This window comes from Neofelis nebulosa, chromosome 16, assembly GCF_028018385.1.
Source record: "Neofelis nebulosa isolate mNeoNeb1 chromosome 16, mNeoNeb1.pri, whole genome shotgun sequence".
In the NCBI taxonomy this organism is placed as follows: Eukaryota; Metazoa; Chordata; class Mammalia; order Carnivora; family Felidae; genus Neofelis; species Neofelis nebulosa.
This window is the reverse complement of record NC_080797.1, coordinates 1,663,076-1,690,781: the sequence shown is the minus strand read 5'-3', so window position 1 is coordinate 1,690,781 and position 27,706 is coordinate 1,663,076. Positions and strand designations below refer to the sequence as shown.

Genomic DNA, 27,706 nt, shown 5'->3' with positions numbered 1-27,706 from the left:
TTAAAAAAAAATTAAAAAACAAAAAAAAAGTCTTAGAATTATGAAAAAAACTCTTGCAATGTTAATGAAAAGGTCCCGGACACTTTCAGAAAACAGAAACCAACAGAAAGCCAGTTTTCACAGCGCAAAATACAGAGTAAGTAGAGATTTCAGTTGTATCCTCGCGCCTCCAGCATGTAAGTTTCTTCGCCTCATTTCTCATCCCTTCGAAAAGCACCGGCTCACGGGGAGCCCGCGGCTTCGCATTCCCCAGGCACCTCCACCTGCGTCAGAGGTGTTTCCTTCCGCTGGCTGAGAGGGATTCCCATGAAAGGGGACCAGAAGGTCAGCGGTGGAGGATGCGGGTGCGGCTCCCCTGCTGCGGGTTCCTGCGGGTAACCTCGCTCCGCAGATGACTGCTCTTGCAGAAGGTTTCCTAATGCGAGGCCCCAGCTGCGAGGTGCAGTCAGCACAGGGGCCTACACAGGAGCTACGCGCGGGGCCGGAGGGCGTGCAGGGAACGCGGTCTCCCCAGCCCTGCTCTCTTGCGAGGAGGGGACAGAACACAGACACCCTGGCTTGGGAGGCTTCCCGGTTTGTGCTGGGTTCTCTGCAGACCGGGGAGGAGGAGGCTGCCTGGGACGCCTCGTCCTCCCGGGCCTCCCCTTGCCGCGGCTTGTCTCCTTTTAAGGGCATTGCTTTTGTTTCTGTTTTGACAAACAATGAGGTTTTCCGCGGAGGCGGCCTGGACAGTCGGAGGAACCGGGAGGCAGGGGGAACCGGGAGGCAGGGGACACCCGCAGCGGAGGAGCCAGCAGGGACCACTCTTGGGATGCTCAGTCCAGGTGTGAACACGGCCAGCGGGAGGAGGTGCCGAGGTTAGACTGTGCTCGAGCTTTTGACCTTGGAGTAAATCCTGGCGTCACTGAGCTTTTGAAAGACTTCAAGAAGCAAAGGCAACATATCGTTCGGTTGTAGGAAATGTTCAGAGCAGGACGCGAGGTGGTTGAGTGTCTTGCCTGGGGCTGCAGCCCCTGGGGGGGGGGGGGTGACTTCTCTTGGCGCATGGCTACAATGTTTCTGGGAGTGAGGAAAATGTTCTAAACTTGGATAGTGGTAAAGCTGCTGAATTGTACCTTGTGTGTGTGTGTGTTTTAGAGAAAGTGCATGCGGGTGCGGGAGCTGTGGGGAGGGGTGGAGGCAGAAAGAGAGAGAGACTCCCAAGCAGGCTCTGTGCTCAGCACAGAGCCGGACTCAGGGCTCGGTCCCACGATCCTGGGAACCCAACGTGAGCCGAAAGGAGGAGCGGGAGGCTCAACCGACTGAGACACCCAGGCGCCCCTCAGTGTATATATTTTTTAAAGTTTTTATTGGGGCGCCTGGGTGGCTCAGTTGGCTGGGCGTCCCAACTTCGGCTCAGGTCATGATCTCCTGGTTCCTGAGTTCAAGCCTCACTTTGGGCTCCCTGCTGTCTGCACAGAGCCCACTTTAGATCCTCTGTCCGCACCCCACCCCCCTCCGACTCAAAAACTAAATAAACATTAAAAAAAAAAACAAAAAAAACCAGGGGCACCTGGGTGGCACAGTCGGTTAAGCATCCGACTTCAGCTCAGGTCACGATCTTGCGGTCCGTGAGTTCGAGCCCCGCGTCAGGCTCTGGGCTGATGGCTCAGAGCCTGGAGCCTGCTTCCGATTCTGTGTCTCCTCCTCTCTCTGCCCCTCCCCCCTTCATGCTCTGTCTCTCTCTGTCTCAAAAATAAATAAACGTTAAAAAAAAAATTAAAAAAAAAAACAACCTGGGGATTTCATTTAGAAAATCCCATAAGGAAGTAAATAAATAAATAAAGTGTTTATTTATTTACATTTTTATTTATTTACGTTTAGTAATATCCACCCCCAACATGGGGCTCAAACTTACGACCTTGAGAATAAGAGTCACAGGCTCTTCCAGCTGAGCCAGCCAGGCCCCCCTGGTGAAATTTATGATATGTGAATTATATCTCAATGAAGTGGTTTTAAACTCTCCTCCCATCCCCCGAGAGAAGCAGATTCCAACTCATGCCATTGCGGTGGAGGAAGCCGTCCCCCCTGCGGTTGGGGTGTCAGTGAAGCAAGATTAGCTGCCGGTCGATGGGATGGTCTTTGGATGGAGGTCGTGAGTACTTGGTGGTTCCTGGTGTTATTGTTTCCACCTCGGTGTGTTTTGGAAAATTTCCATAATAACAAGTTGAATGAATTTTTAAAAGCAAAAACACACCCAGACCACCTAAAAATGTGAGACATGAAAGCACAGGAAACAGGTGATGGAGGAACTTGAAACTCACAGACACCCCTGGAGAAGGGTTATGTCCTGTGTCAGGGGAGCGCGAGGAGGAGTCACTGCCATAGAGCAGTCTGGACTGGCTGTAGCAAGTCCCTTTTTTAATGTTTATTTATTTTAGAGAGAGAGACAGACAGAGTGTGAGCTGGCGAGGGGCAGAGAGAGGGGGAGACACAGAATCCGAAGCGGGCTCCAGGCTCCGAGCTGTCAGCACAGAGCTCGATACAGGGCTTGAACCCACGGACCGTGAGATCATGACCTCAGCCGAAGTCCGGATGCTTAACCCACCGAGCCACCCGGGCGCCCCACTTGAGTGGCCTTTTTCACACCTGGCTGCTTTTCTCTGGTCCTGGCTGCAGCCAGCAAGCGGGGAGAGCGTGTTCATCCAGCAGAAACTAAGTTGCCATGTACTCAGCCCACACTGGTCTTCGATGCACCCAACTCGGCCCTTGGCTGTGCCATTTGCTTGATGGGTGTGCCTCCGAGTGTGGTCGCCTTGGCCGCGCCCGTACCTCCGGCTCGTCACTCACACCTGTGTGGTGTCTTCCCCGCCGCCCACCTTGCAGCCCTGTGGTCACGTCTGTCTGTGCCTAGATGGGACGCCTCTGGGGACACAGCAGTGAGAAAAGCAGGTGATAATTCCTACCTTTATGAAGCTCTTATATCCCAGCGGAGGGACAAAACGATAATTAGGACCAGTAAACAGGATACACCGCGTGTGGAATAATTACACCTGTTGAGAAAAAGAGCAGGAGAGGGGGGCACAACGTGTGTAAGCGGAGGGAGGTGCGATGTGCAAGTCCTAGATGAGGCGTCCAGACCTTTGAGTGAAACACAAGGGGGTGAGAGAGTTAGTCATCAGACCCCTGGAGGGGGAGCACGCCAGGAAGAGGCCGGAGGATGTGCAAATGTCCTGAGTCCGGCGTGTGTCTGGCACCATCCGGGAGCCCCAAGGAGACCACGGGGCTGAAACTTCGCTGCATGTGAAAGAATGAATGAGTGAGGTTAAGGCCTCCAGAACACCACCCCGCGGGGCGGGCTTACACTGGGCGGCCATTATCCCACCTCGTGCAGCCTGACTCTCTCCTCTGGGGGTTAAGAGGCCTCGCAAGGCTCTTCCAGCTCCTCTTCCAGGCAGAAACCTACAAGGGACCCATCTCTGTCCTGGGTGTCCCAGCGTGCCTGCACCCTGCCTCCAAGGGGCGACTGAAGAGGGGGAGCCTCTTTGTGCACCGGGGGCAGGGGGGACAGAGCTCCTGTCCTACCGCGTGGGGCTCTGCGGGGCAGCGATGCCTTGTAAGCTCCTCCTCGGCGATTTTCTCCCCACCCCCCACTTTGAAAGGCACCATTGGGGCGCCTGGGTGGCGCAGTCGGTTAAGCGTCCGACTTCAGCCAGGTCACGATCTCGCGGTCCGTGAGTTCGAGCCCCGCGTCAGGCTCTGGGCTGACGGCTCGGAGCCTGGAGCCTGTTTCCGATTCTGTGTCTCCCTCTCTCTCTGCCCCTCCCCCGTTCATGCTCTGTCTCTCTCTGTCCCAAAAATAAATAAAAAACGTTGAAAAAAAAAAAAATTTGAAAGGCACCATTGGACTTGACACTGTTATTCCCGTGGTGGTTTGTATTTGTTTAGGCTTTCTCTTGGCCTCTCCATAGGCTCACTGTCCTATTGCAATTTTCTGAAGTTCTGGCCAATGCATTAAGACTGGAAACAGAGATCCAGAGTTTTCACCATCTGCCTCCCCATCGCTGTAAGTCTTTGTGACTCCAGAGTCACAGCATCTTGAAGAGATACCTGCACACCTGTGGTCATTGCGGCGTGATTCACAATAGCCAAGATATGGAAACAACCCAAGGGTCCATCAGTGGACGAACGGATGAAGACATGTATATACATACAGCAGATTTTTTTTTTTTAATTTTTAATGTTTATTTACTTTTGAGAGAGAGAGACAGAGCACGAGCAGGGCAAGGGCAGAGACAGAGAGGGAGACACAGACTCCAAAGCAGGCTCCAGGCTCCGAGCGGTCAGCGCAGAGCCCGACGCGGGGCTTGAACTCACAAACCGCGAGATCATGACCTGAGCCGAAAGTCGGATGCTCAACCCACTGAGCCACCCAGGCGCCCCCGTACAATCTTATCCAGCCGTGAGAAGGAAAGAAATCCTGCCCTTTGTGACCACGCGGATGCACCTGGAGGACACTGCTGAGTGAAGAAGGTCACACGGAGAAAGACAAAGGCTGTGTGCTCTCATTTATTTTATTTTTTTTTCAACGTTTTTTATTTATTTTTGGGACAGAGAGAGACAGAGCATGAACAGGGGAGGGGCAGAGAGAGAGGGAGACACAGAATCGGAAACAGGCTCCAGGCTCTGAGCCATCAGCCCAGAGCCTGACGCGGGGCTCGAACTCACGGACCGCGAGATCGTGACCTGGCTGAAGTCGGACGCTTAACCGACTGCGCCACCCAGGCGCCCCTGTGTGCTCTCATTTATATGTGAAATCTAAAAATGTTGAACTCACAGGGCGCCTGGCTGGCTCAGTCGGTAGGGCACATGACTCGATCTCGGGGTCATGAGTTCAAGCCTGATGTGGGGCATGGAGACTACTTAAAAAAAAAAAAATTGAATAAAAAAAAAAACGGAAACGAACATGCTGAACTCATAGAAACAGAGAGTAGAGGGGCACCTGACTGGCTCAGTCGATGAAGCATCTGACTCTTGGTTTCGGCTCAGGTTGTGATCTCACGATTTCATGGGTTCGAGCCCCGAGTCAGGCTCCGGACAGTGTGGAGGTTGCTTGGGATTCTCTGTCTTCCTTGCTCTCCCCCACTTGCACTGTTTTTGTCTCTCTCAAAATAAATAAATAAAACAAAGAAGAGGTATAGAGAAACAGAGTGGTGGTTACCAGGGCTGGGGGGTGGGGGGGGAGGCGGGGAATGGGGTTACAGGGTATAAACTTCCAGTCATGAGGTTAAGTTTCTGGGAGCTAACGTACAGCATAGTGATGATAGCTGATAATGGTGTGTTAGGTACTTGAAAACTGCCAAGCAGTAAATCTTGAATATTCTCACCACAAAAAGGAAATGGTAATTACGTGACGTGCTGGAGGTATGTGGTGATCATGTTATAATATACAAGTGTGTGAATTAACACGTGGTACACCTTAAGTGTTATATTTCAACTCTATCTCAATAAAGCGGGGGGGGGGGGGGAACAACAAAAAATATTGGAAACAAAAACCTGCATAACTGTTGGGGTCCCCGGGTGGCTCGGTGAAGCGTCCGACTCTTGATTTCGGCTCAGGTCATGATCTCGTGGTTTGTGGGATCGAGCCCCGTGTCTGGCTCGGCACTGACAGCAAGAAGCCTGTTTGGGATTCTCTCTCTCTCTCTCTCTCTCCCTCTCTCTGCCCCTCCCCTGCTCATGCATGCTCTCTCAAAATAAATAAACATTAAAAAAAAATTAAGCCCTAATTACACCTACCTTTAAAAAATGTCATAACTATCGACAGGGAGACAAAATTATCCTTTGTATATGCGCTAAGTTTTACCTCAAAACTGCATGGAAATAAAATGAACAACAACAACCAAAAAAGCAAAACATAATAATGAATATTTTCCAATGACAAACCAGAACGAGATAATAAATAGGAAAAGCACTTCCATTCATAATAGCAACAAAAAAAGCACTCACGAGATACCAAAGAATTCTCTTTCGTATGTGGGCATGTGAAATTGTATCAATAGCTAACATTGACCGGGCTTGCAAGCCCTATGTGAGATCCTTTATTGGGGATAAGTTTGGTTTTCACCATCTGCCTCCCCATCACTGTCAGTCTTTGTGACTCCAGTGTGCTCAATAAACAAGCAGAGATCTGGGGCGCCTGGGTGGCTCAGTCGGTTCAGCGCCCCACTTTGGCTCAGGTCATGATCTCACGGCTCATGAGTTCGAGCCCTGTGTCGGGCTGTGTGCTGACAGCTCAGAGCCTGGAGCCTGCCTCGGATTGTGTGTCTCCCTCTCTCTCTGCCCCTCCCCTGCTCACACTCTCTCTCTCTCTCTCTCTCTCTCTCTCTCTCTCTCAAAAAAAAATAAACAAAATAGGGGCACCTGGGTGGCTCAGTCGGTTGGGCAGCCGACTTCAGCTCAGGTCATGATCTCACGGTTCATGGGTCCGAGCCCTGCATCAGGCTCTGTGCTGATGGCTCGGAGCCTGGAGCCTGCTTCCGATTGTGTGTCTCCCTCTCTCTCTGCCCCTCCCCTGCTCACCCTCTGTCTCTCTATCAAAAATAAACATTAAAAAAAAAAAAAAATGAACGGAGATTCTAAACTATGTTCGATGGATTTTATTAGGCTCTTCTAGGTGGATTTGACTTAGTTTAAGGTTACAACTTGTCTAGTGGAGGCCAGTAATCCCTTTGTTTTTTAGGGAACCCCAAGAGCTCTGGGAAGGAGGAAAGGCTGGAAGGGAAAGAGGGATGAGTGGAGGGACGACAAGAGACTCAAGGGGAGAAGAAATGGCCAAAGGGGAACGGCAAGTGCACGTGACCCGGAGAGCAGCGGCCCTCAGAAGCACCCAGTGCTGCCTGCACCGGCCTCTCTGTCCATGATGACGTCCACGCTTGGTCCTTTGTCCAGTCCTCCCGTCCTCCCTCGGCCTTGCTCTCGTAAACCTGGTGCCTTTCCCCCGACACGAGTTTCTGAGCTTGTCGAGGGCACAGGCTGTCTTCCCTGTTGGCTCCCCTGGTACCATGGACTGAATTGTCCCCCGCACCCCCGTGCCTCCCCCAGTTCCTGTGTTAAAGCCCTAACCCTCAAGGGGATGGCATTTGGAAGTGGGGCCTTTGGGAGGGAATTAGGTTTAGATGAAGTCGTGAGAGTGGAGTCCTCACGATGGGGTTAGTGCCCCTGTGAGGAGACAAAGGGGGACCAGAGCTCTGTCCCTGCCCCGTGGGGACACAGAGAGAAGGTGACTGGAGAAAGAAGGTGATTTTATTAAAGCATGGGGACAGGACATGTGGGCAGAAAGAGCTGCTGTGGGGAAGGTGATGGGAGAGACCCTCACCGGGAACGAATCAGCCGGCACCTTGTTCTTGGACTTCCCAGCCTCCAGACTGTGAGCAGCAAACACGAATTGTGAAGCCAGTCCGCGTGTGGGGTTTTGTGAGAGCAGCCTGAGCTGACTAAGACGTGCGGGGTTCTCGGGGACCACATGTTTAATAGGGGTCCCCATGAGGGGTGCTGTCGAGATCACAGCAATACGGACTTTGGGTTAGAGAGATGGTGGCCGGGGGGCCGGGGGGGAGGTCTGGCTACTGTAATTGGTAGAGTGTGCGACTCTTTTGTTTTTGTTTTTTTTATTAGAGAAAAATTTTTTAATGCATATTTTTGAGAGAGAGACAGAGTGTGAGTGGGGGAGGGGCAGAGAGAGGGGGAGACCCAGAATCCCAAGCAGTTTCCAGGCTCTGGGCTGTCAGGACAGAGCCCGACATGAACTGTGAGATCATGACTTGAAACTGAACTGAAATCAAGAGCTGGCGGGGCGCCTGGGTGGCGCAGTCGGTTAAGCGTCCGACTTCAGCCAGGTCACGATCTCGCGGTCCGTGAGTTCGAGCCCCGCGTCAGGCTCTGGGCTGATGGCTCGGAGCCTGGAGCCTGTTTCCGATTCTGTGTCTCCCTCTCTCTCTGCCCCTCCCCTGTTCATGCTGTGTCTCTCTCTGTCCAAAAATAAATAAAAAACGTTGAAAAAAAAAAAAAAAAAAGAGCTGGAGGCTTCACTGACTGAGTGAGTGAGTTTTATCAAAAATTAGGGGCGCCTGGGTGGCTCAGTCGGTTGAGCGGCCGACTTCAGCTCAGGTCACGATCTCGCGGTCCGCGAGTTCGAGCCCCGCGTCGGGCTCTGGGCTGACGGCTCGGAGCCTGGAGCCTGTTTCCGATTCTGCGTCTCCCTCTCTCTGCCCCTCCCCCGTTCATGCTCTGTCTCTCTCTGTCTCAAAAATAAATAAAACGTTAAAAAAAAAATTAAAAAAACAAAAATTAAAAAAAAATCTTTACCAGTGAAGTAGGTAAAAATGCCATGTGTGACCAAAAAAATTCACACCGTACTCCATTGTGGATAATTCGTACTGGAGAACAGTCATGGAAACATAATGAATGCCAGAGGGTTTTCAAAGGGAGGCTAGTGCTCATTAGATATTATTGAACTCATTGTGGGGGGAGAAGACTGAAGAATTCAAGAAACGTAGGAAAAGGCTTCACGTTCCAAGAGAATCGATTGGGACGTAACAACTGCGGGAAAGCCTTGCCTCGGAGGCCACGACTTCTACATCACTGCGTCTACTCCTGAGAGACACCCTGTAATTTACTGAGGGTGGTGAAACCTTCCATCAGAGCTGAGTCTTACCCAACATCAAAGCACTCATTCTGCAGAGGAGGCCTGTGAATGTCGTGTCCGAAGGCCTTCGATTATCGCTCGCACCTTAACTGACCCCGGAGGATTCATACAAGAGACAGACTGCTTGGAAGCAATCAATGTGAACGCGCTGTCTGGCCTAAGTCGAGTTCTACAGCGTCGAAGAATGTATTTCAGGGAAGACTGCCACGCATGTACCGGAAGTGAAAATCCCTTCCGCCGGACTCTTGCATCTTGTGGAAAAAGAGATGACAAAAAGTCAAGCGATTCGAATGTACCCACGTATTTATCGTGCGATGCGCAGCTGCTCACTGCCCCTTGTGCTCACCTCCTTGGTCTGTACGTTGGTTATGTGAACCGCGGTCTCTGGACGAGAGACAAGGCAAAGGGCCTGGCTGTGGTTGGCTGTCCCGGAGGAAGCCATCTCTCTTTCCCACTTGCTGGGCCTCTGGTCTTAACTCTCAAAGTATCCCTTGTCCTGGAAGGAAAGGCCAGTGCTAAGGACACCGTATTATTTAAAACTTCCTATCATGCCAGGAAGTCTGAGGACATATGAAAGAGAACCATTGCTTGGAAAAGGTGCCCGTCAGTGGTGAGTCCACAATGACGTATGGAGTGATCACTACCTTATACCTCCCCTCCCCTCGTTACACTGTCATCTCAGGAAATTATGACCCTGAGTAAGCCCCACTAGTCACTGCTGTCGTGACTAATTTCAACCGGGCTGGCAGGAGCGACCAGGTTCCTTTAATGGCGGGAGGTGGCAGCGCCGCGGTTATGACATTTTAAATTCTAAGCAATACTCTTACCGCTATAACATACAGGGTGCATGTGTCAACACGTCCCTGGATACAGAAGTAATCAGGAAGCATCTAGACGAGGGGGATTGGTCTGTACGTGGACTCTTGTGGGCTCACGGACGCGTGAACAGCTGATTTAAGACACCCCATGACACAAAGTGGTGGCCGTGCCAGGTGGAGAAGCACTCTGACACGCAACGTCCTCCTTCCTTCTCCTCTGCTTTCCGGCCACAGCTGGACTCTGGTTCGTGGCTCGTGGCTCCACCAGACACCCATCGAGGACACTGTGTCTTCAGCCCCGCGCAGGGAGAGGACACGGGGACACATACAGGCGTCTACTGCTCCTGTACCCCTCAAGATTGCCTACCTACGGGGGTGCCTGGGTGGCTCAGTCAGTTAAGCGTCCGACTTCGGCTCAGGTCATAATCTCACGGGTTGTGGGTTCGAGCCCCGCGTCGGGCTCTGTGCTGACAGCTCGGAGCCTGGAGCTGCTTCGGATTCTGTGTCTCCCTCTCTCTCTGCCCCTCCCCCACTCGTGCTCTGTCTCTCTGTCTTTCAAAAATGAATAAACGTCGAGAGAAAATTTAAAAATTTTTTTTCAACGTTTTTTATTTATTTTTGGGACAGAGAGAGACAGAGCATGAACGGGGGAGGGGCAGAGAGAGAGGGAGATACAGAATCGGAAACAGGCTCCAGGCTCCGAGCCATCAGCCCAGAGCCTGACGCGGGGCTCGAACTCACGGACCGCGAGATCGTGACCTGGCTGAAGTCGGATGCTTAACCGACTGCGCCACCCAGGCGCCCCAAGAGAGAAAATTTTAAAAAGGAGGGGAAGAGACAGAGAGAACCCCCAGCAGGCTCTGCAATGCCAGCCCAGAGCCCTATGTGGGGTCTGAACCGATGAACCTCAAGACCATGACCTGAGCCAAAATCAAAAGTCGGATGCTCAACCGACTGAGCCATCCCAGGCGCCCCAGTGTTGCATCATTTAACAGTTAGGGCTTCACTTAAGAGAAGAGAGTCCCCCTGGTTTTGACAAGCCTGATAATCATTTATATCCCTCTCCGTGATGCCCGGTCACCTCCAGGTTCAGTGCCCATCTCCCCTCCCCCTAACAACCCACATCTCATATTAAGCAGTATTTATTAGGATGATGGGAGCTGTGACCTACATGTGCAATTTGAAGATGTTTCTCCATTTCCTGTGATGCTGTTTTGCTTTTGGGGGGGGGGTGCCCTGGGGGCTGTCAACAATTATGCACGACTGCTGGAAATGGCCTCAGACTCTTCTAACGTCTTGGTTAGACGTCTGACCTACGACACCGATTAGATCAGTGTGTCATCCCCTGGGTCCAGCACGACAGGTCAAACCCCACGCTCGGTCGTGAGTAGGGAAGGGTCTAGTTTTCACTGTCTAGAATGTATAACCTACAGAATTGATTACGGCGCATCTGGGGGTGGCCCTGTCCGAAGGTAAAGAAATACTGGGTGAAGCGTAAAACGTGTGTCCAGGGAGACGAGAAAAAAGAAGGGAGGAGAGCGCCTGGCCGGCCCGGTCGGTGGAGCCTGCAACTCTTGATCTCGGGGTCGTGAGTTCAAGCCCCACGTTGGGGCTTAAAAAAAAAAAAAAAAAAAGGAACAAAAACCAAGATGTATTTGAACTGTCTGCAAACTCCAGCCGCTTACACTGGTTGTTCACATTCTTCATCCCAATTCCACGTGAGAATCCTTCCCTTTCTGAGCTTTCCCAGTTTCCCCAGCCACCAGGATCAGCCAGTCTCCTCAGCCGGCCATTTGGTGGTTATATTTTGGTTCACTGACCCCCAGATGTTACATAGAAATTGTGGACTCTGGTGTCAGCCAACATTCCTCATCCAAGCCTATGAAAAAGTTCTCAGCCGCCTGATAACTACTGATCTGATGGGATGGACAGGCTCCGAGGAGTTCTTTATTAAAAAATTTTTATTTTTTTTTTATTTGTGAGAGCAAGAGAGACAGAGTGCGAGTAGGGGAGAGGCAGAGAGAGGGAGACACAGAATCTGAAGCAGGCACAGAGCCTGACATGGGGCTCGAACTCACAGACCGCGAGGTCATCACCCGAGCCGAAGTCAGTCACTCAAGCGACTAAGCCACCCAGGTGACACTCTTAAGCACTATTCCTTGAAGGCCGTTGTTGAAATTCAAGTTAACCAGGGAGGACTTTCCCACGAGCGTGTCTCAGCACGCACAGACTGTCTGTGGTCAGGGCTGTGTTACAGGCACAGTCACAGAGGGCAGGTCAGGCTCCCGTCACTGGGCGGGGAGGTGACAAACGGTCTTACGAGAGAACACAAGCCGCGACAGGTCAGGGGAGCCCAGGCGCCAAGGGTCAGGAAGGTCGGCGGGTGAGTGTCAGAGCGAGAAGGGAAGGGAAGGAGCAGAGAGGGCTTTGCGCATGCGATTATCCTGAATCAGGTGTTACAGGAGGGGAGCCGGGTCAACAGCCCTGCCTGTGGCGTTTTATCTTGGTGGATGGGAGACGCTTTGCACAGGTAAGGTAAATGTGGATTTTGTGACAGATTGGATGTGTCCTCTCTGGAGCTAATGGTCAAAGGACTGGTGTGCAGCCGGCCTGGGTCATGCTTCGGGGCCCCTTAAAGGGGTGGAGGCTGATTGTGTCCTGAGTGGGACTTCAGGAGGGCAGTGGGGTTGGAGTGAGAGGGACCTGGGGAGGAGTCTGAAGGTGTGGGTGCTGACCCTGGTCTCCCTGCTTCTGATCTGATCACACCTGGACAAGTCACCGAGTCCTTTGGGCCCCCTCCTGGTTGTTTGTTTTTTTTTTTTTTTAAATAAAGTTTATTCATTTATTTATCTAAAAATTTTTTTTTTAATGTTTAGTTATTTTTGAAGGAGAGAGAGACAGAGCATGAGCAGGGGAGGGGCAGAGAGACAGAGGGAGACACAGAATCCAAAGCAGGCTTCTGGCTCTGGGCTGTCAGCACAGAGCCGGACGTGGGGCTGGAACACACGAACTGTGAGATCATGACCTGAGCTGAAATCGGACGCTTAACCAACTGAGCCACCCAGGTGCCCCAAAGTTTATTAATTTATTATGAGAGAGAGAAAGAGAGAGAGAGAGAGAGCACACAGAAGCCAGGCTGGGGAGGGGCAGAGAGAGAGGGAGACACAGAATATGAAGCAGGTTCCAGGCTCTGAGCTGTCAGCACAGAGCCTGACGTGGGGCTCAAACTCCGGAATCGGGAGATCATGACCTGAGTCTTAACCGACTGAGCCACCCAGGCGCACCGCCTCTTGGTTCTTTTAAACCAAGCCTCAAAAGGGGCGCCTGGTGGCTCATTTGGTTAAGCGTCTGACTTCAGCTCAGGTCATGATCTCATGGCTTGTGAGTTCGAGCCCCGCGTCAGGCTCTGTGCTGACAGCTCGGAGCCTGGAGCCTGCTTCCCATTCTGTGCCTCCCCCTCTTTCTGCCCCTCCCCTGCTTGCACTGTTTCTCTCTCTCAAAAATAAATAAACATTAAAAAAATGAAAATAAAATAAACCAAGCCTCAAAGCCAAGCATTTTGCCCACTTGGATATGATCGACACATTGGGATTTTTTTTTTTTTAAGTTTTTATTTATTTATTTTGAGGGGAGGGGGAAGGGCAGAGAGAGAAAGAGAATCCCAAGCAGGCTCCTTGCTGTCAGTGAAGAGCCCGACGCGAGGCTCAAACCCACAAACCGTGGAATCATGACCTGAACAGAAATCAAGAGTTAGACGCTTAACCACCCGAGCCATCCAGGCGCCCCGACACATCATGATTTCTTATGTGGCTTCAATGTAGTGGTGAGGTCAGGGATCACGCGAGGGACTCACGCTGGTAACGTAGATCCAAATCAGTGGAACCAAATGCCTCCCACCTTCCATGTTGAGCAGGATGCGTCTGCAGTCTGGGCATCTTTCCTTGAGAGGAATATTGCCTGAAAGGACTGTGATGGTGGATCATGGGTTGGATAAAAGCTTGGGCAAAATGAAGAAGGTTGAACTCTTGGAAAATGGTACACAAGCCTAAGGGAGAAATAGAACATTTCTGGGCAGCGGTTGAAAGGCCTCCGGAGGGAGAAACGATACATTTATCTTGGGGCTCTTCTCAAAAAACACTTTTCCCGCTAGCTGTTGGCAGCCTAGCCAAGGACATTTCTGCCGATCCAGGGTTGACAACCTTCTCGGGCAGGTGCAAGTGGGTAGGGCAGAGGAGTTCAGGATATTGGCGTGGACGGCTGCAGTGCTGGGCCGAATTCCGTGACCACAAGAGAGTTTTCCTTTGTGATGGGGTGTGCGCTGGATACACACACAATATCCCTTTCTGAGGGCAGACGCTCCCTTCCTTGTTCTGCAGGATGGCGGTGGGGCGGACAAAGAAGCGGGGCCCCCACGGCTGGGGCGGACCGGGGACCCTGACTCGGCTGCTCCTACCACTCCACGATGTGAGCGCCAGACCCAATCACAGCCCTGCCCTGCGAACTGGTGTTTGGGAGGAGAGCGGCCGTCTGAGGCTACCCTGGGTAGGACGGAGCCCCTCGGCGACGTCACCTGTGAACCGAGACCTGAAACCCAAAGGGCGGGCACGGGAAGTAACCGGCAGTGAGCACAAGGGCTGGGGCGAGCCGGGCACCCTCGATCGGGACGGGAGGAGGCCGGCGGCGGATGCGGAGCCGCGGCCCGAGCCGCTCGCCCCGCACTCTCACCCGGGGTCCCTCCCGCGAGCAAGCCCCCCGGACCTCCGGGCGGACGGCCCGCCCGCTCCCGGGCCCCCGGCGCTCAGGGAAGAGGGCGGCGGGCCGAGGCGCGCGGGAGGCGCAGCCGCCCGCTCGGGGCGCAGGTGCACGCGGGGGAGCGACGGCGGTGCGCAGAGCGGCCGGCCCCGCGGCGGAAGTGCGTCCCGGGGGCCGCTCTAGGACGGCCGGAGGACCCGGCTCGTCAGTGACCCCGCGCCAGACGGGAGCGCCGTCGCGCGCCGGGCGTCTCCGGGCAGCCGAGCCGGCGGCGGCGGGGAGGCGGGGCGGGGCGGGGCGCGCGCGCGCGGGGGGAGGGCAGGGCAGGCGCAGCCGGGGCGGGGAGGGGGGGCGGGCGGCCCGACCACCTGTTCCTCCGCCGAGGGCGGCGCGCGCCGATTGGCCGAGCACGCCGGAAGTGGAGGCGGCCGCCGCCGTCGCCCGTGAGACCGAGATCGCGGCGGCGCGGAGCTCGGAGCCCGGCGAGAGCGGGGCGAGCGGAGCGCGGCGGGGCGGGAGCGGCCGCGGTGAGACACCTACCCCCCCCCCCCCCACGGCGGCGCGGGGCGGCGCGGGGTGGGGCGGGGCGGGGGGCCGGTCCCTGGACTGCGGCCCGCGGGCCGAGCGGACGCGCCACACCGAGGCCCGGTCCCGACCCCAGCTGGACGCATGACCTTGGGCTGTCTGCTTCCCCGCCCCCCCCCTTCCCCCCCCCCCCGAGAATTTCCCCGCCTGTTCAGGGAGGACCGTCCCCGCGAGGGTCGCGTTCCAGTCGGGCGCGGGTGGGGCCGCCGCCCCCACCCCCTCCGCTTCCCCTCCCCCCCCCCCCCGAGTGAGCGGCGGGGACGCGAGGGCCGGCAGGTCACCCCGAAGGGCCCCGCGGCCGCCTGCGCCCCGGCTCGGCTCACCGGGCCCTGGCGTCCGGGGGTTGGTGGGGACCGGGGAGAGTAGGGAGACCGTGCTTTAAATCCCAAATCCTCCGGACCGGGAGAAGGGGCGTGGATTTACAAATAGTGACGGGCGTCGGCTGTGTGTCGGCACCGTTCTAGGCTCTTGGGATACAAAAATGAATGAAGTCTCCGGTTAGTCCTCAAGGGTGTCACAGGTTCGTTGTGTAGATGAAACGTCTGTACAAATTCATGTAACAGAGGTGTTTCCCAGCTCCCCGAAACGTGCTGGGCGCTGGGAGTCCCAGGATGCATAGAACAGCCGCCTTGCTCAGGGGCGAAAGAAACAATGATCTGAAGTCACTGCTCCAAGATGAAGGAGGCTTAGGGGCAGGGAAGGAAATGGGCTCTCTGTGCTGGAGTGGAGTCGTCTCGTGGATGTTTGTGAAGTGCCCGAGGTGGGCAGTAGCATTCCAGGAAGTGGGAATAACTTTCCAAGTGCAATGAAGCCTTAAAGAATGGGAAGTGTTTGAGCTGCAGGGCCCTGGGCAGGACTACAGCTTCCAGGGGTCACTGGAGAGCGTGGGCCAGGAAATGGGAAGGGGCCGGGCCTGGGGGCCACATTGGGAAGTTTTTATTATATAGGTCGTGGGGGAACAGTGAGCAGGAAGCCACATGGTAATTAGAGTGCGGAGAAAGAAGTGAGTGAAATGCAATTCAGAGGTCCAAGGGAGAACCCTCCTTCCAGAAAGTGTTAGTGAAGACTGAGGGGAGGAGTTGGCCCTTGCAGTTGATAGATAATGAATGCTTGCGAGGACCTGGCCTTTCAGAAGTTCTAGGGGGAAAGTGTGTCCGTTAAGATGTTTTGGTCTGTAGTAACGACTCAAACTGGCTTAAAAATACGCGGGTGCACAAATTCTCACATTCGGAAGTCGAGAAGTAAGACGCTTGCAGGATTGAGGTAGTCTAGTGGCCCTCGCTCCACTGGCCCTCAGTTTCCTTAGCTCTCCCTGCCTTCATCCAGGAGCTGGTAGGGAAATGACAGCAGCAGCTCCAGGCGGCCACGTATAGAAGTGTCGCTGTGGCTGTGTCGCGACGGTCGGAACTGTTCCCAGGAGCCCCCAGCGAACTTCTCCACGTATCGTTGACCCAGATGAAGGCATACGGACGTTCCTGAACCAGTCCCTGCCGTTGTGAGCAGTCACTGGCAGGGGAGATGCTATTGGTTTGACTGGGTTAACTCAGTGGGGGCTCTAGTCCTGGAGCCCCTCGCTGAGGTCAGATCTGCAGAGTGTGTGTGTGTGTGTGGGGGGGGGCAATGTCAACCTCTTTGCTCAAATGCTCCTTTAAATAACTTGAAAAGCTTTGCGTTCCCCATACTATTTGTAAGTCGGCTTCCAAAATATTTCATCGTACGTCTGAACAGTTGAACAAGTGATTGTCCACGTGGGGTGGTACAGGTGTGGGTTCTGTGGATTCTGACACTGCGAGGAGCTGGGCGATGGTGGCTGTAGGAGAGAGGAGGGGGACAAGGGGAGACCGGAGAGGGGCTGCTTGTGGCACTTGCTCTCGGCCGAGTATTGGAGAGAGAGTTGTTTTTTTTTGTTTTTGTCTTTTTTAACGTTTATTTATTTTTGAGACAGAGAGAGAGCATGAACGGGGGGGAGGGGCAGAGAGAGAGGGAGACGCAGAATCGGAAGCAGGCTCTGGGCTCCGAGCCATCAGCCCAGAGACCGAGGCGGGGCTCGAACTCACGGCCCGCCCCGCGAGATCGTGCCCTGAGCTGAAGTCGGACGCTTAACCGACTGAACCACCCAGGTGCCCTTGGAGAGAGAGTTTTTTAAGACCGTCCTGCCCAGTTCACACGGTGCCGTGGATAGATGCGTACTTGGCTATAATTCCCAAAGAGTTCAACAGAAAGGAGAAATCCAGCTTTTGGGTGGCTGCTCTTCCCCATGGGAAAGCCGGAGGAGGTGCTGGCAGTGGGTGAGGGGGGAAGATGGCAGGTCATTTTGAGGGGCAACACCAAGCGCTTCCCAGAACTGGGGCTTCCTATAGGAGATCAGCTTCCTTCCGGGTGTAGGGTGTAGGGAGATGTTGGCGGAGAGGGGGAGAGGAGGGGATGGGAGAGGCCCAGGCGGGGCAGGGCTGGCGGCCACCATCCTGTGCGTGCCTGTGGGTGGGCCCAAGTCACCGGGTCCCCTTCCCTCACCACCCGTCCCTGGTCTCTCCTCCTCGTCGGCGTCTTCATTTCTTCTGTGACGTCGTCTCGCCCCCTTCTTAACCTGACTCTCCACTGGCACCGTCCCTTCTAACGTAAACACGTTCAGGGCTCTCCCGTCGGCGAACACCCTTGCCTTTTCACACTAGTGCCCATCGTGTTCCTCTCCTTTCATCCGGACTTTTTTTTTTCCTTTAACGTTTGTTTATTTTTGAGAGAGAGACAGAGTATGAGCTGGGAAGGGGTGGGGAGAGAGGGAGACAGAATCCGAAGCAGGCTCCAGGCTCTGAGCTGTCAGCGCAGATCTCGACGTGGGGCTCGAGCCCACGAACCGTGAGATCAGGACCTGAGCCGAAGTCGGGTGCTTAACCGACTGAGCCACCCAGGCGCCCCTAAGACTTTTTTTTTTTTTTTGAAAGAAGCAGCAGATTCATTGATCAGCTCACCACCTGGCGGCTTCTTCTGCCACCGTCTGTTGTCACAGGTCACCTGCGACCACCTAATTGTCCCAGGAGACACTTTCCAGGCGGCCCTTTCTAATTCTCTCTGCTGATGCCGTGCTGACTTCTAGAACATGGTTCCAGTTCTTTCCTCCTTCACTAGCCTTTCTTTCTCTTGTCGGTGGGCCCCTCTTTCCTCTACTCACCCTTTATCGTTAGGGTCCAGCAGGAAGCCACTCACTCGGATTGGGATAAGTGAGGAAGGTTACTTGCAAAGAGGTTAATGACACGGTGGAGGTGTGGGCAGGGTGTCGAGGAGCCTGGGGATCCAGCCCCGGAGGGGTCGCTGCCCAGGCCTCAGGAGACCGGAGGCGGGAGAGGGCATTGAACCTGGGCCGTGAGACGATTGCGTGGCAGAGAAGCACTGCCGTCTGGTTGAGGGACGCCGGCCCCAGGTGGCCTCATGGGGAGGGACCAGGGGAACAGACACCCTGACCTTACTCTTCCCCGCTCTGGTCTCCCGTGGGGGCTTCCCATCGGCGGAGCACAGCCGGAAGCGGGGGGCCCCCTGACGTTTGCCGCAGAGCTTAGCCTTGTGGGGCGGAGTGGGGGGGGAAGCTCTGGAGGGAAAGACGAGATAACCGGGGTGGTCTTCAGAGTCAGCCCGGGCTCTCCAGGTTTCTGTGCGTCTGCGGCCGTTCGCACCCTCCTCACGCCCCCTGCGCCGGGCACCGTCAGCTCTGGGGCTCTGGGCTGACCAGGCTTTAGACCAGGACCTCTTAACGGATTCCTGGATGATACTCTGTATGGGAGTCTTGAAACGTCTCTTGTGCAAAACAGAGTTCCTCCGTCCCCCTCCCTCCTAAACCAGCTGCTCCTCCAGTCTCCCCAGCCTCGGGGGCACCGTTTCTGACATAACGGGAGACCCGGGCGTCACCTTGGACTCCTCCCTCTTCCCTCCACCTGTATCCACTCCAGCCACCTCTTACGGGATCGGACCTCCAAACCACTTGTCCAGCTGGCCTCCGCTTCACTCCCTCTACTGTTGCTGCCCTGGTGAGGTCGCGTGCCCCTCGCCTTGGTGACGGCCTCCACCTTCTCCCTGCTCTCCCCGTGCCCAGGCCCGCTGCCTTCTAGTCGGTCCACTAATTGGCCGTTAGCGTGCCTCTGCCTGAGAGCTCATCTGACCACGGGCCGTGTCACTGCTCGGCTTAGAAACCGTTCCACGACCCTGCCTTGTCTTTAGGCGAAAGTCCCATAGCTGCGCGTTCCCCCTGGAAAATCGCCCTCCGCAGTGAACACGTTTACTGGCGGAGGCCTGCGCTCCTCAGGTTGGCTGTGGGGCATAGCTCGGTGCCCTGGACCAAGGACCAGTGCAGCATCACCTCCGGTGAACATCTGGAAGGAGGCTAGCCCGTTCTCCTAGCGTTTGGAGCTCAGTCCAGTGACAGGGACAGCTAAATCCCCAGGGCCTTTGTACTAGGCAGAGATAGGTTTGGCTTCGTAAAACCAAAACAAAAAGCCATAATGGCTTAAGGGAGGGGAACGCTTGTTTCCCTCTTAGATAAATAAGTCGGGAGGCAGGCATTCCACGGCTGGCCTGTCAGCTCCGAGGAGTCGTCAGGGACCCAGATCCTTATGGCTCTGGTCTGGCCGTAGGGTAAGCTGGTGTGCTCGCGTCCCAGAGGGCGCTCTGCCCCACGCACAGCGTGGAAACGCGAAGAAATGCATCCCTCACCCCTAAGGAGACTTCCTAGAGCCCCGTGTACTTATGTCTGCATTTTACTGTCACACCTGCCAGAATTTGGTCACGTGCCCACACCCAGCCGCAAAGAAAGCTGAAGAATGTATTTCTTTAGTTAGATTCCTTGCTATGCTAAATGAATTCATTATTCTGTTGCTGATGAGGTGGGCAAGAATAGATATCGGGTAATAACTAAAACTTTTGCCACAGGCTCTTAGCAGTTTAAAAAGTATAGGCCTTGAGATCTAAAAAAGCATTAGGAAACTCCTATAAAGAGGCCATTTATAAACCAATCTGTAGAAACAAAGAACATTGCTACATATAAAGACAACAACCAGTTAGGAAATGTAAGGAAAACTCACGAAGAGGGAAGACGTACAACAGAGATGTGATGGATATAAAAACAAAAACATCAGGATACGTTTGGGAATTTTACAGAATTGTACTAAAATTGATCTGGAGAAGTAGGAGCGTGGACAGGAAGCGTCTGGAAAAGAAGACTGAGACAGAACTTTGTCCAACATAGTGAAGAGTCCAGTAAAGAAAGCTACAGTAGGTTGAGGCTCTGGTACCAGGGAAGGAGTAGACAGGTCCTGGAACTATATGGCATCTAGACGTTGACCCCTACGTCGACCTCTGGGCTGTGGCACGGCAGCATCTCGCGTCAGTAGGGAAGAGAACAGTAGGGCTGGACGCAACGCACTGACCGTCTGGAGACGATTAAGCTGCACACGACTCCGCCCGATGTAAGCGAGCCAGGAGGACTTCCTTTGGTTCTGGGGCTGGCCCAGCCACTGTCCCCTTTTGGATGGTCAGCCCCGGTTTCCAGTGCCCCGTAGCGTAGAGCTGGTGAGCGCCGCCGGGCCGCACTAAGGAGGGTTCCTCCCTCGACCCCACACTTAACTTGTGTCACTTGGTCCTTTCCGCCCCTTGCCCCAGCCTTTTCCGTAGACCCACCTAGAAACGCGGCCGCCTTCCCCGTGTACCTTCCTTCCCAACCTCCGCAGCCTCTGCGGGCGGCTGTCCCGAAGCATCCCTTTACCGGCCACACCCGATTTCTGCCCTCCCCTCTCCTCCTCTGCCGGTTCGGCCAGTGTCGGCCGTGCGTTTAGTGCGGCCGCCGGCCTCCCAAGCCCCTGTCTTCGGGGTCGGGGCGCCCTGTCCTCTCACCAGACCCTCGGGCTGGAGCCCCCGGCCGCACCAGCTTCGGCCACTTCACGTGCTTGCCCTCTGTCATTTCAGATCGTGACATGGGGACTGAGCACACGGAGGTCATTCCCAAGGAGGAAGTTTGCGAAGAGCCCGAGCCCCCCGGGGCGGCCGACGAGGGCCGGCAGTTCGGAGCGGACGCGCGGGCGCAGCCCCCGGGAGAGTCCGTGGACGCGAGCGTGGCGCCCGGGTCTTCTCGGGGCGGTGGCGTCGCGTCGGGGATGATGACCGTCAAGAGGTCCCCGTCCAGCGAGAGGCTGCAGGAGGACCCGCCTCCGCCACCGGGGCCCCCCGCGCCGCAGAGGAGCCCCGTGCGGGAGAAGCCCCACACGTGCAGGGAGTGCGGAAAGGCCTTCAACCAGAACTCGCACCTGACGCAGCACCTGCGCGTGCACAGCGGCGAGAAGCCCTTCCAGTGCGGCGAGTGCGGGAAGCCGTTCGGGACCAACTCCAGCCTCCGGCGGCACCTGCGCATCCACGCGGGCGAGAAGCCGTTCGCGTGCACCGAGTGCGGCAAGGCGTTCATCCAGAGCTCGCACCTGGTGCACCACCACCGCATCCACACCGGGGAGCGGCCCTACCGCTGCGGCGAGTGCGGCAAGGCGTTCAGCCAGAACTCGGCCCTGCTGCTGCACCAGCGCATCCACACCGGCGAGAAGCCGTACGCGTGCAACGAGTGCGGCAAGGCGTTCCGCGTGAGCTCGCAGCTCATCCAGCACCAGCGCATCCACACGGAGGAGCGCTACCACGAGTGCGGCGAGTGCGGCAAGGCCTTCAAGCACAGCTCGGGCCTCATCCGCCACCAGAAGATCCACACCGGCGAGAAGCCCTACCTGTGCGGCGAGTGCGGCAAGGGCTTCGGCCAGAGCTCCGAGCTCATCCGGCACCAGCGCATCCACACGGGCGACAAGCCGTACGAGTGCAGCGAGTGCGGGAAGACCTTCGGCCAGAACTCGGAGATCATCCGGCACGTGAGGATCCACACGGGCGAGAAGCCGTACGTGTGCGGCGAGTGCGGGAAGGCCTTCCGCGGCAACTCGGAGCTGCTGCGCCACGAGCGCATCCACACGGGCGAGAAGCCGTTCGAGTGCCCCGAGTGCGGGAAGGCCTTCCGGCGGACCTCGCACCTCACGGTGCACCGGCGCATCCACCGCGGCGACAAGCCGCACCAGTGCGCCGAGTGCGCGCGCACCTTCTGGGACGGCTCGGAGCTGCTGCTCCACCGGAAGGTGCACACGGGCGAGAAGCCGTACGAGTGCGACCGCTGCGGGAAGCCGTTCGGCCAGCTGTCGCAGCTGGCGCTCCACCAGCGGACGCACACGGGCGAGAGGCCGTACGAGTGCCAGCAGTGCTCCCGGACCTTCAGCAGGAGCTCGCACCTGCTGCGGCACCAGAGCGTGCACTGCGCGCAGTGAGCCCGCGCCGCCCGGCGCGCCCCCGCCGCCCCTGCCGCGGAGCCGGCTGGAGAGGAGGGCGCGCTGCTGCGGCCTGTGCGCGGGGCCGCTGCGGAGCGCCGGCCTGGACCGCCAGAGCCGTTTCGGCCCTTCGTTGTCCTCTGGCCCTCCCCGCCGCGCCCCCCAGCGGATCCCACGACGCTCCGGTGCGGACTGGCCATCGAGTCCAGATTGTTACCTTCCAGGGAAGACGGAGGCCCGCGGTGCCGCCCCCGCCCCCACGCGGCCCAGCGGACGTGCGGAAGGTTCCCCCGGCAGCGTCAGAAAGACGCCGCGGGCACCCGTTCCGGCACCCGCTGCTTAGCGCTGCCGTAAGCCGGCGGGCGTCTCTTAGCTTCAGACCCTTCCGCATGTGCCATGAAGTTTCCCGGGGAGACGGCAGCGTTGCTGGAGAGCCGGAACCCGTCGTTGGTCTGCGGAGGAGTCGGCCCGGCCCAGCCGTTTCCAGGACTGTGAGGGAAGGCCCTCGGAGTCCGGAGGAGCGCGTGGCAGGCCAGGGGCCAGCCGACCCGCAGAAGCCAGGCTGCTCCGCAGCTGTACCCCCCCCTCCCTCCACACCCCCCCCCCTCCACCCCCCCCCCCCCCCCGGGGCTCCTCGGACAGACTGCTCCCGGGAGCCCTGCCGTGTTCCCTGTGGGCCCAGCTCCCGCCACCGGGCCCGTCCCAGATCAGGCGGCGGCAGACAGGACTGTGCGCTTGGGCCCCGGCCTCGGTGATGTGCCGCCGGGCCTGACTGGCCGGGAACTCGCCTTGCCCGGCGCCTAGGCCCTCACCGCCTGGATCCCTGTGCGGGGGGCCTCGCTGGTGAGCGGGGGGCGGTGTGGAGGCCTCCCCACAGTTTGCCCCCAGCCCGGGAGCTCCCTGGTAGTCTCCCCACGACTTTTCTGTGCTCTCCTGCCTATCGTTTCTTCCCTGAGAGATGCACGCTGTCCATTTTCCACACGTCCCAGTGTGCCAGGCGCTGGCCGGGTGGCGATGGGAAGCCCGCCCGTGGGCGTCCAGCAGGCCCCAGGGCTGGTCTCGAGAGGCAGACCTTGAATGAGCCACTCGGCCCGCTGGCCCCTAACTTGCCTTATCTGTGACAGGAGGGGACATGAGCCAAGTGACGCCGAGGGTTCACCCAGCCCCTCAATTCTTGACTGGTTTAAAAATCTGACTTTACACGTCTTCAGTGTTCTGTTCTTTAATCCCTTTATTACACGATTACTAATCACTAGTGTTTACCGAGTGTTTTCTGCGTGCGGGCACAGTGCCAGACGGCTGGAGTGCTGATTTCCACGGCTGCTTGAGTGGAGCACCATTTACACCCCGTAAAATCCACCTGTTTCAGTGTCTGGTGCAATGATCTCTAGTTTACAGGGTTGCCCCTCCCTCGGCTGGCGAGGTCGGCGTGGGTACTCCTGCCGCACTTGAAAACATCTTGAGGAAAGGGACACCTGGGTGGCTCAGTTGGTTGAGTGTCCAGCTCTTGGTTTTGCCTTAGGTCAAGATCTCCTGGTTCGTGGGTTCAAGCTCCGAGTCAGACTCTGCGCTGACGGTGTGGAGCCTGCTTGGGATTCTCTCTCTCCCTCCCTCTGCCGTTCCTCCTCCCCCCCCCCACCCCCCGCTTGTGTGCGCTTTCTCCCTCTCTCTCAAAATAAATAAACTTTAAAGAAAATAAAAAAGGTGAGTAGGGGCAGGGGGACGTCGAATGACTTGCCTGTGATCACAGCCGGTAAGTGCTGGTGTGGGCTCCTGACCGCCCTGCCCGCCCCATGTGAAACCCTTGGCCCGTTTTTTATTATTACTACGTGAATTTGGACGTAATAGATTTAAATCCTGTCCTTGGAAATACAACTGCTCCCACCCAGAACCCATGACGGTCTGTTCTGTACCCCGGCGTGCCCCCCAGGGTCAGCCCCTTCACTTGAGGACGGGTTCCCACATCCTCCCGTCCCTCCTCTGTCTGGCAATCTGCCCTTTCACGGGAGGGACTCTTCCCCTTTCCTTACGGAGGTCACGAGCACGGTGTGCTCTCCTTTATTTGTTGTTCAAGTTCAAAGTGAACTCTACCCACACTCCACCTTTTCTCACAGGAAACCTGGGTGCCACCCACACCCACTCCTTTACTCTGATTTGTGTGTTCGCGTGTGTGATTTCCACATCCACCCCCTGCCGGTGCTGATGAACTCTGTACCTGGTCAACCGCCCCCGCCCCCCCCAGGAGTCCACTCCCCCCAGACACGTCCACGAGCGACAAGGGCTGTACTGAAAGCTGTGTCAGGTGGAGAAGGGGCTTCATGTTGTACATCCTTAGACCTTTTGTTCTCAGAAGGCCCTTGTTGGCCAACCACCGCTGCTTCCTCCTCTCTGCCTACTCCCCCTGACCTCCCTGGGCTCGGCCGCCTCAACAACACTGTCCTTGCCAGATGACCGGTCCCTGCCTGCCAGCCCCACCCAAGCTGTGGCCCCAGCTCAGTAGTTTCTGAAACCCACTGCTCAGAAAAAAAGCCCCTTCCGTTGGGAGCCCAGCGCCCGGAACATTAGAAGGTAGCGCGGTGACCGGCGTCATGCTCCAGTGTCGTCCTGAGTCGGGGAGATCCCTCATTCCAAGAGGAGTCCACCTTTCCCAAGAATTCTGGGGAATGAAATTTTCTCCACCTTGATGCACACGCCCCACACCTCCCGTGATGTCATCGCCTGCCCTCCGCCGCCTCTCACCCAGGCGTCTCAGGGACATTTGGGCCTTTTCCTTCTGTTGGCCTGCCTCCCTCCCTCTCCGTACGTGGGAGCCACAGTCTGACCGTAATTGTGAGTGGTACTCCTACTTCTGTGCCAGCAGAGCTCCACCAAGGAGAAGAAAGGGCACGGGTTTTCTTACTTCTAGACCTAATTAAAACCAGGCCTCACGGTCTGGAAGACCTACCTGAATACCCAGAAATACCCTCCAGAAGGTTTGCCGTTCTGGCCGTGGACTTTCGTCCTTCCCTAATTAAACAGCCGCGCTGGTGTGCTCGTATGGTGCGGAAGTAAACGGTTTCTTTATAATTCTACTCCCTACCTTTCTAGTGTTTATGGTCCCAAAGTGCGTGGTCTCATTGTGTCCTCATAGGATTTTGTGTGCCTGTTTCAAGCCCGTCCTGTAACTGGCAGTCTTTACCCCAGTGCCACAGGCGCCCCGCTCCGTTAGCTTGTGGTTTCGTGTAAACTTCACTGTCCTTGACCTTCTGCTTTGCTCAGTGAGATCCTTTATACTTTCACAACCAGGCAGGCGGTACGTGTTTTGTTCGTATGTCCTTTATGAAGTGTGTGTGTGTTTCATGGTTAACAACTTAATGTAATACTCTGGATCATCTGGATGGTCCATTTTTTCTTTTTTTTTTTTTTTTCTTTTAAATCACTTTGTTGCTGAGATTTCAAGGCTAGCGTTTGTGATTGTTACTATCGTCTAAGCCTCATGTTGTGCGTGTACTCCTGAGCGACCCCAGAGCGAAGGCAGGGCCCTAAGGTTGTTAGGCCAGGGGACTTTGAGACTCCAGAAAACGTGCGTGCGACATCGGGGAGTTCATGGCCCACCGAAACCCATCCTTGGACCCCGGTAGCACTTCACCTCCCCCCTGAAAGTAGACTCCCCTTTGGGAAAAGCGAACCCAGCAACCCACAATAACCTCTCCCTCATCACAGGCCTCCGCTTTTGGGGTGAAATTGTCTAAATGAGCAGCCTGAGGGCAGCCGGGTGCAGAGGGAGCTGGAACCCAGGAAGGAGCCGCAGCAAAGCTGGTGGTCGCACAGTCACCCACCTCTTGCTGAGTGCCCGTGACTCGTGCACTGCCCCAGAGTGGGGGGATCCCGGGCAGGGGTTAAGGGCTAGGCGACTGGTGGGGACTGGAGCAATCCGGGGGCGGTCAGCGCGCTGGCACCACAGCTCCGAGGGGCTGAGGGCGGTGGCTGATGGGCAGGCGAAGCCCTCCTTGAACCCCGGAGTGGGCTCTCCCCCTTCCTGCCCTGGCTGCCCCGGCTGCGTCCTCGTCCCCAGCCTGGGCTGAGCACAAGGACCTGGCCACAACTCCAGCCTCCCCTGTGCCACTGAGGAAGGGAACATGTTTCCTTGTTTGTAACACGCCTTGCAGGCAGTGTTTTAACTGGGTGGACCCAGCTTGCCGGCACCCCCACGTCTCCAAGAAGCCACCTTCTTTGCTCAGCTGCCACCTCGACTCCAGGACCACGAGGTAGGAGCCCTACCGAGCAAGGCCCCGGACCCTGGGGGAGACCTGGACCTCGGGGGGAGCCCTGTTGCCGGGGAGCGGTGGGGTCGGGTGCCAGGCAAACTGGTCGGCTCCTGTCCCGAGACTCGGGTCTCTGTCGCATCCCAGGTATTTATGGAGGCCGTGCCGTGGCCCAAGTTCTTTCCCACCAACATCCAGGCCCATTGACATAGTTGTTTAATAATTATTAAATTTTAATTTAGTTGCAGTGGGAATGGATAGACCCGGGTCAGGAAGGCAGGGTTGGCTTCAGAGAGAGGACACTGTCCTCTGAGGCTGCCGCCGGGGTGGGAAGACCAGTGTGGAGGTGTGGAGGCCAGGCCTGGGGGGCTGACCAGGTGAGGCCTTATGCTAAGGAGGAGGTTGGCTATGCATCCGGGTGGGTAGGGGCTGGGACAGCTCCTGGCAGATGGCCCCAAAAATCACCAAGAAGGGAGCAAAGTGCTTCTATGCCCCTGATCTGGTTTCGTTGGGCATTCTCTTTTTTTTAATGTTTATTTTGAGAGGGAGAAAGTGCACACGTGCACGTATGCATGTGGGCAGAGAGAGAGAATCTTAAGCAGGCTCCATGCTCAGTGCAGAGCCCTACTTGGGGCTCGATCTCACAACCACGAGATCATGACCTGAGCCGAAACCAAGAGTCAGATGCATAACCGACTGAGCCACCCAGGTGTCCCGTGTTGGGCATTCTTTAAACTGGACTGTGGGCGGCACAGGAAGGGGCTTTAAGCAGCGGGACTGTAATCCAAGTTCCCCCCACCCCCGAGTCGGGGAACCCCAGGGGTACAGTGGATGAGAGAGAGCTGGGAGGTCTCCACTGGAGCTCGAAGATTCTGTGCAGTCAGAGAAGTCCACAGTGGGCCACAACCCTACTAATGGGATGGATCTCACCTTATCACGGGACTCCCCCGTCGTAGCTCATCGGAAGCTGCACCCTGGGGAGGCCCTTTGAATATGAGCGTGGAGAAACCTCCACTTGGAGCCCCACTGCCCGCCACAGCGCAGCAGCCACAGTAGGCGGCCATCTGGGTCTCTTTGCTCTTCCTCGCCGGGACCAGCAGACCGAAACAGCCTTTGTGCCAGCTACTTGCGTCTTGCTCCCTGCGGACAGGGCTGACGCTTGTAGAAGAGTGTACGGCATTCAGTCCAGGGCTTCCACCCAGAAGTTGATAAATGAATGGTTTCCACAAACAGGAGGCCCACGAAGATGAATTCGACACTCAATTTCAGTTAACTGATGGCAGCATCACG

At 56.2% G+C, this 27,706-nt stretch overlaps 1 protein-coding gene and 1 long non-coding RNA gene across 4 annotated transcripts; one reads left to right on the top strand and one right to left on the bottom strand.

Moving 5' to 3' along the window:
* ZFP3 (ZFP3 zinc finger protein) lies at window positions 1–22,300 on the top strand. 3 transcript variants are annotated; one of them, XM_058705299.1, is made up of 2 exons: window positions 1–136; window positions 20,791–22,300. In XM_058705299.1, the coding sequence occupies exon 2, from the start codon at window positions 20,799–20,801 to the stop codon at window positions 22,170–22,172; it is 1,374 nt and encodes a 457-aa protein (XP_058561282.1). In that variant the 5' UTR covers window positions 1–136; window positions 20,791–20,798; the 3' UTR covers window positions 22,173–22,300. The 3 variants fall into 3 exon arrangements, with proteins under 3 accessions (XP_058561282.1, XP_058561280.1, XP_058561281.1); XM_058705297.1 differs by lacking the exon at window positions 1–136 and adding an exon at window positions 13,969–14,783; XM_058705298.1 differs by lacking the exon at window positions 1–136 and adding an exon at window positions 18,456–20,294.
* Window positions 19,967–20,822, bottom strand: LOC131498249 (uncharacterized). The gene is made up of 2 exons (XR_009255353.1): window positions 20,719–20,822; window positions 19,967–20,394 (listed from the first exon to the last, which is right to left on the bottom strand). It is a non-coding gene; the product is annotated as an uncharacterized LOC131498249 (long non-coding RNA).
* Window positions 22,301–27,706: the final 5,406 nt, after the last annotated feature.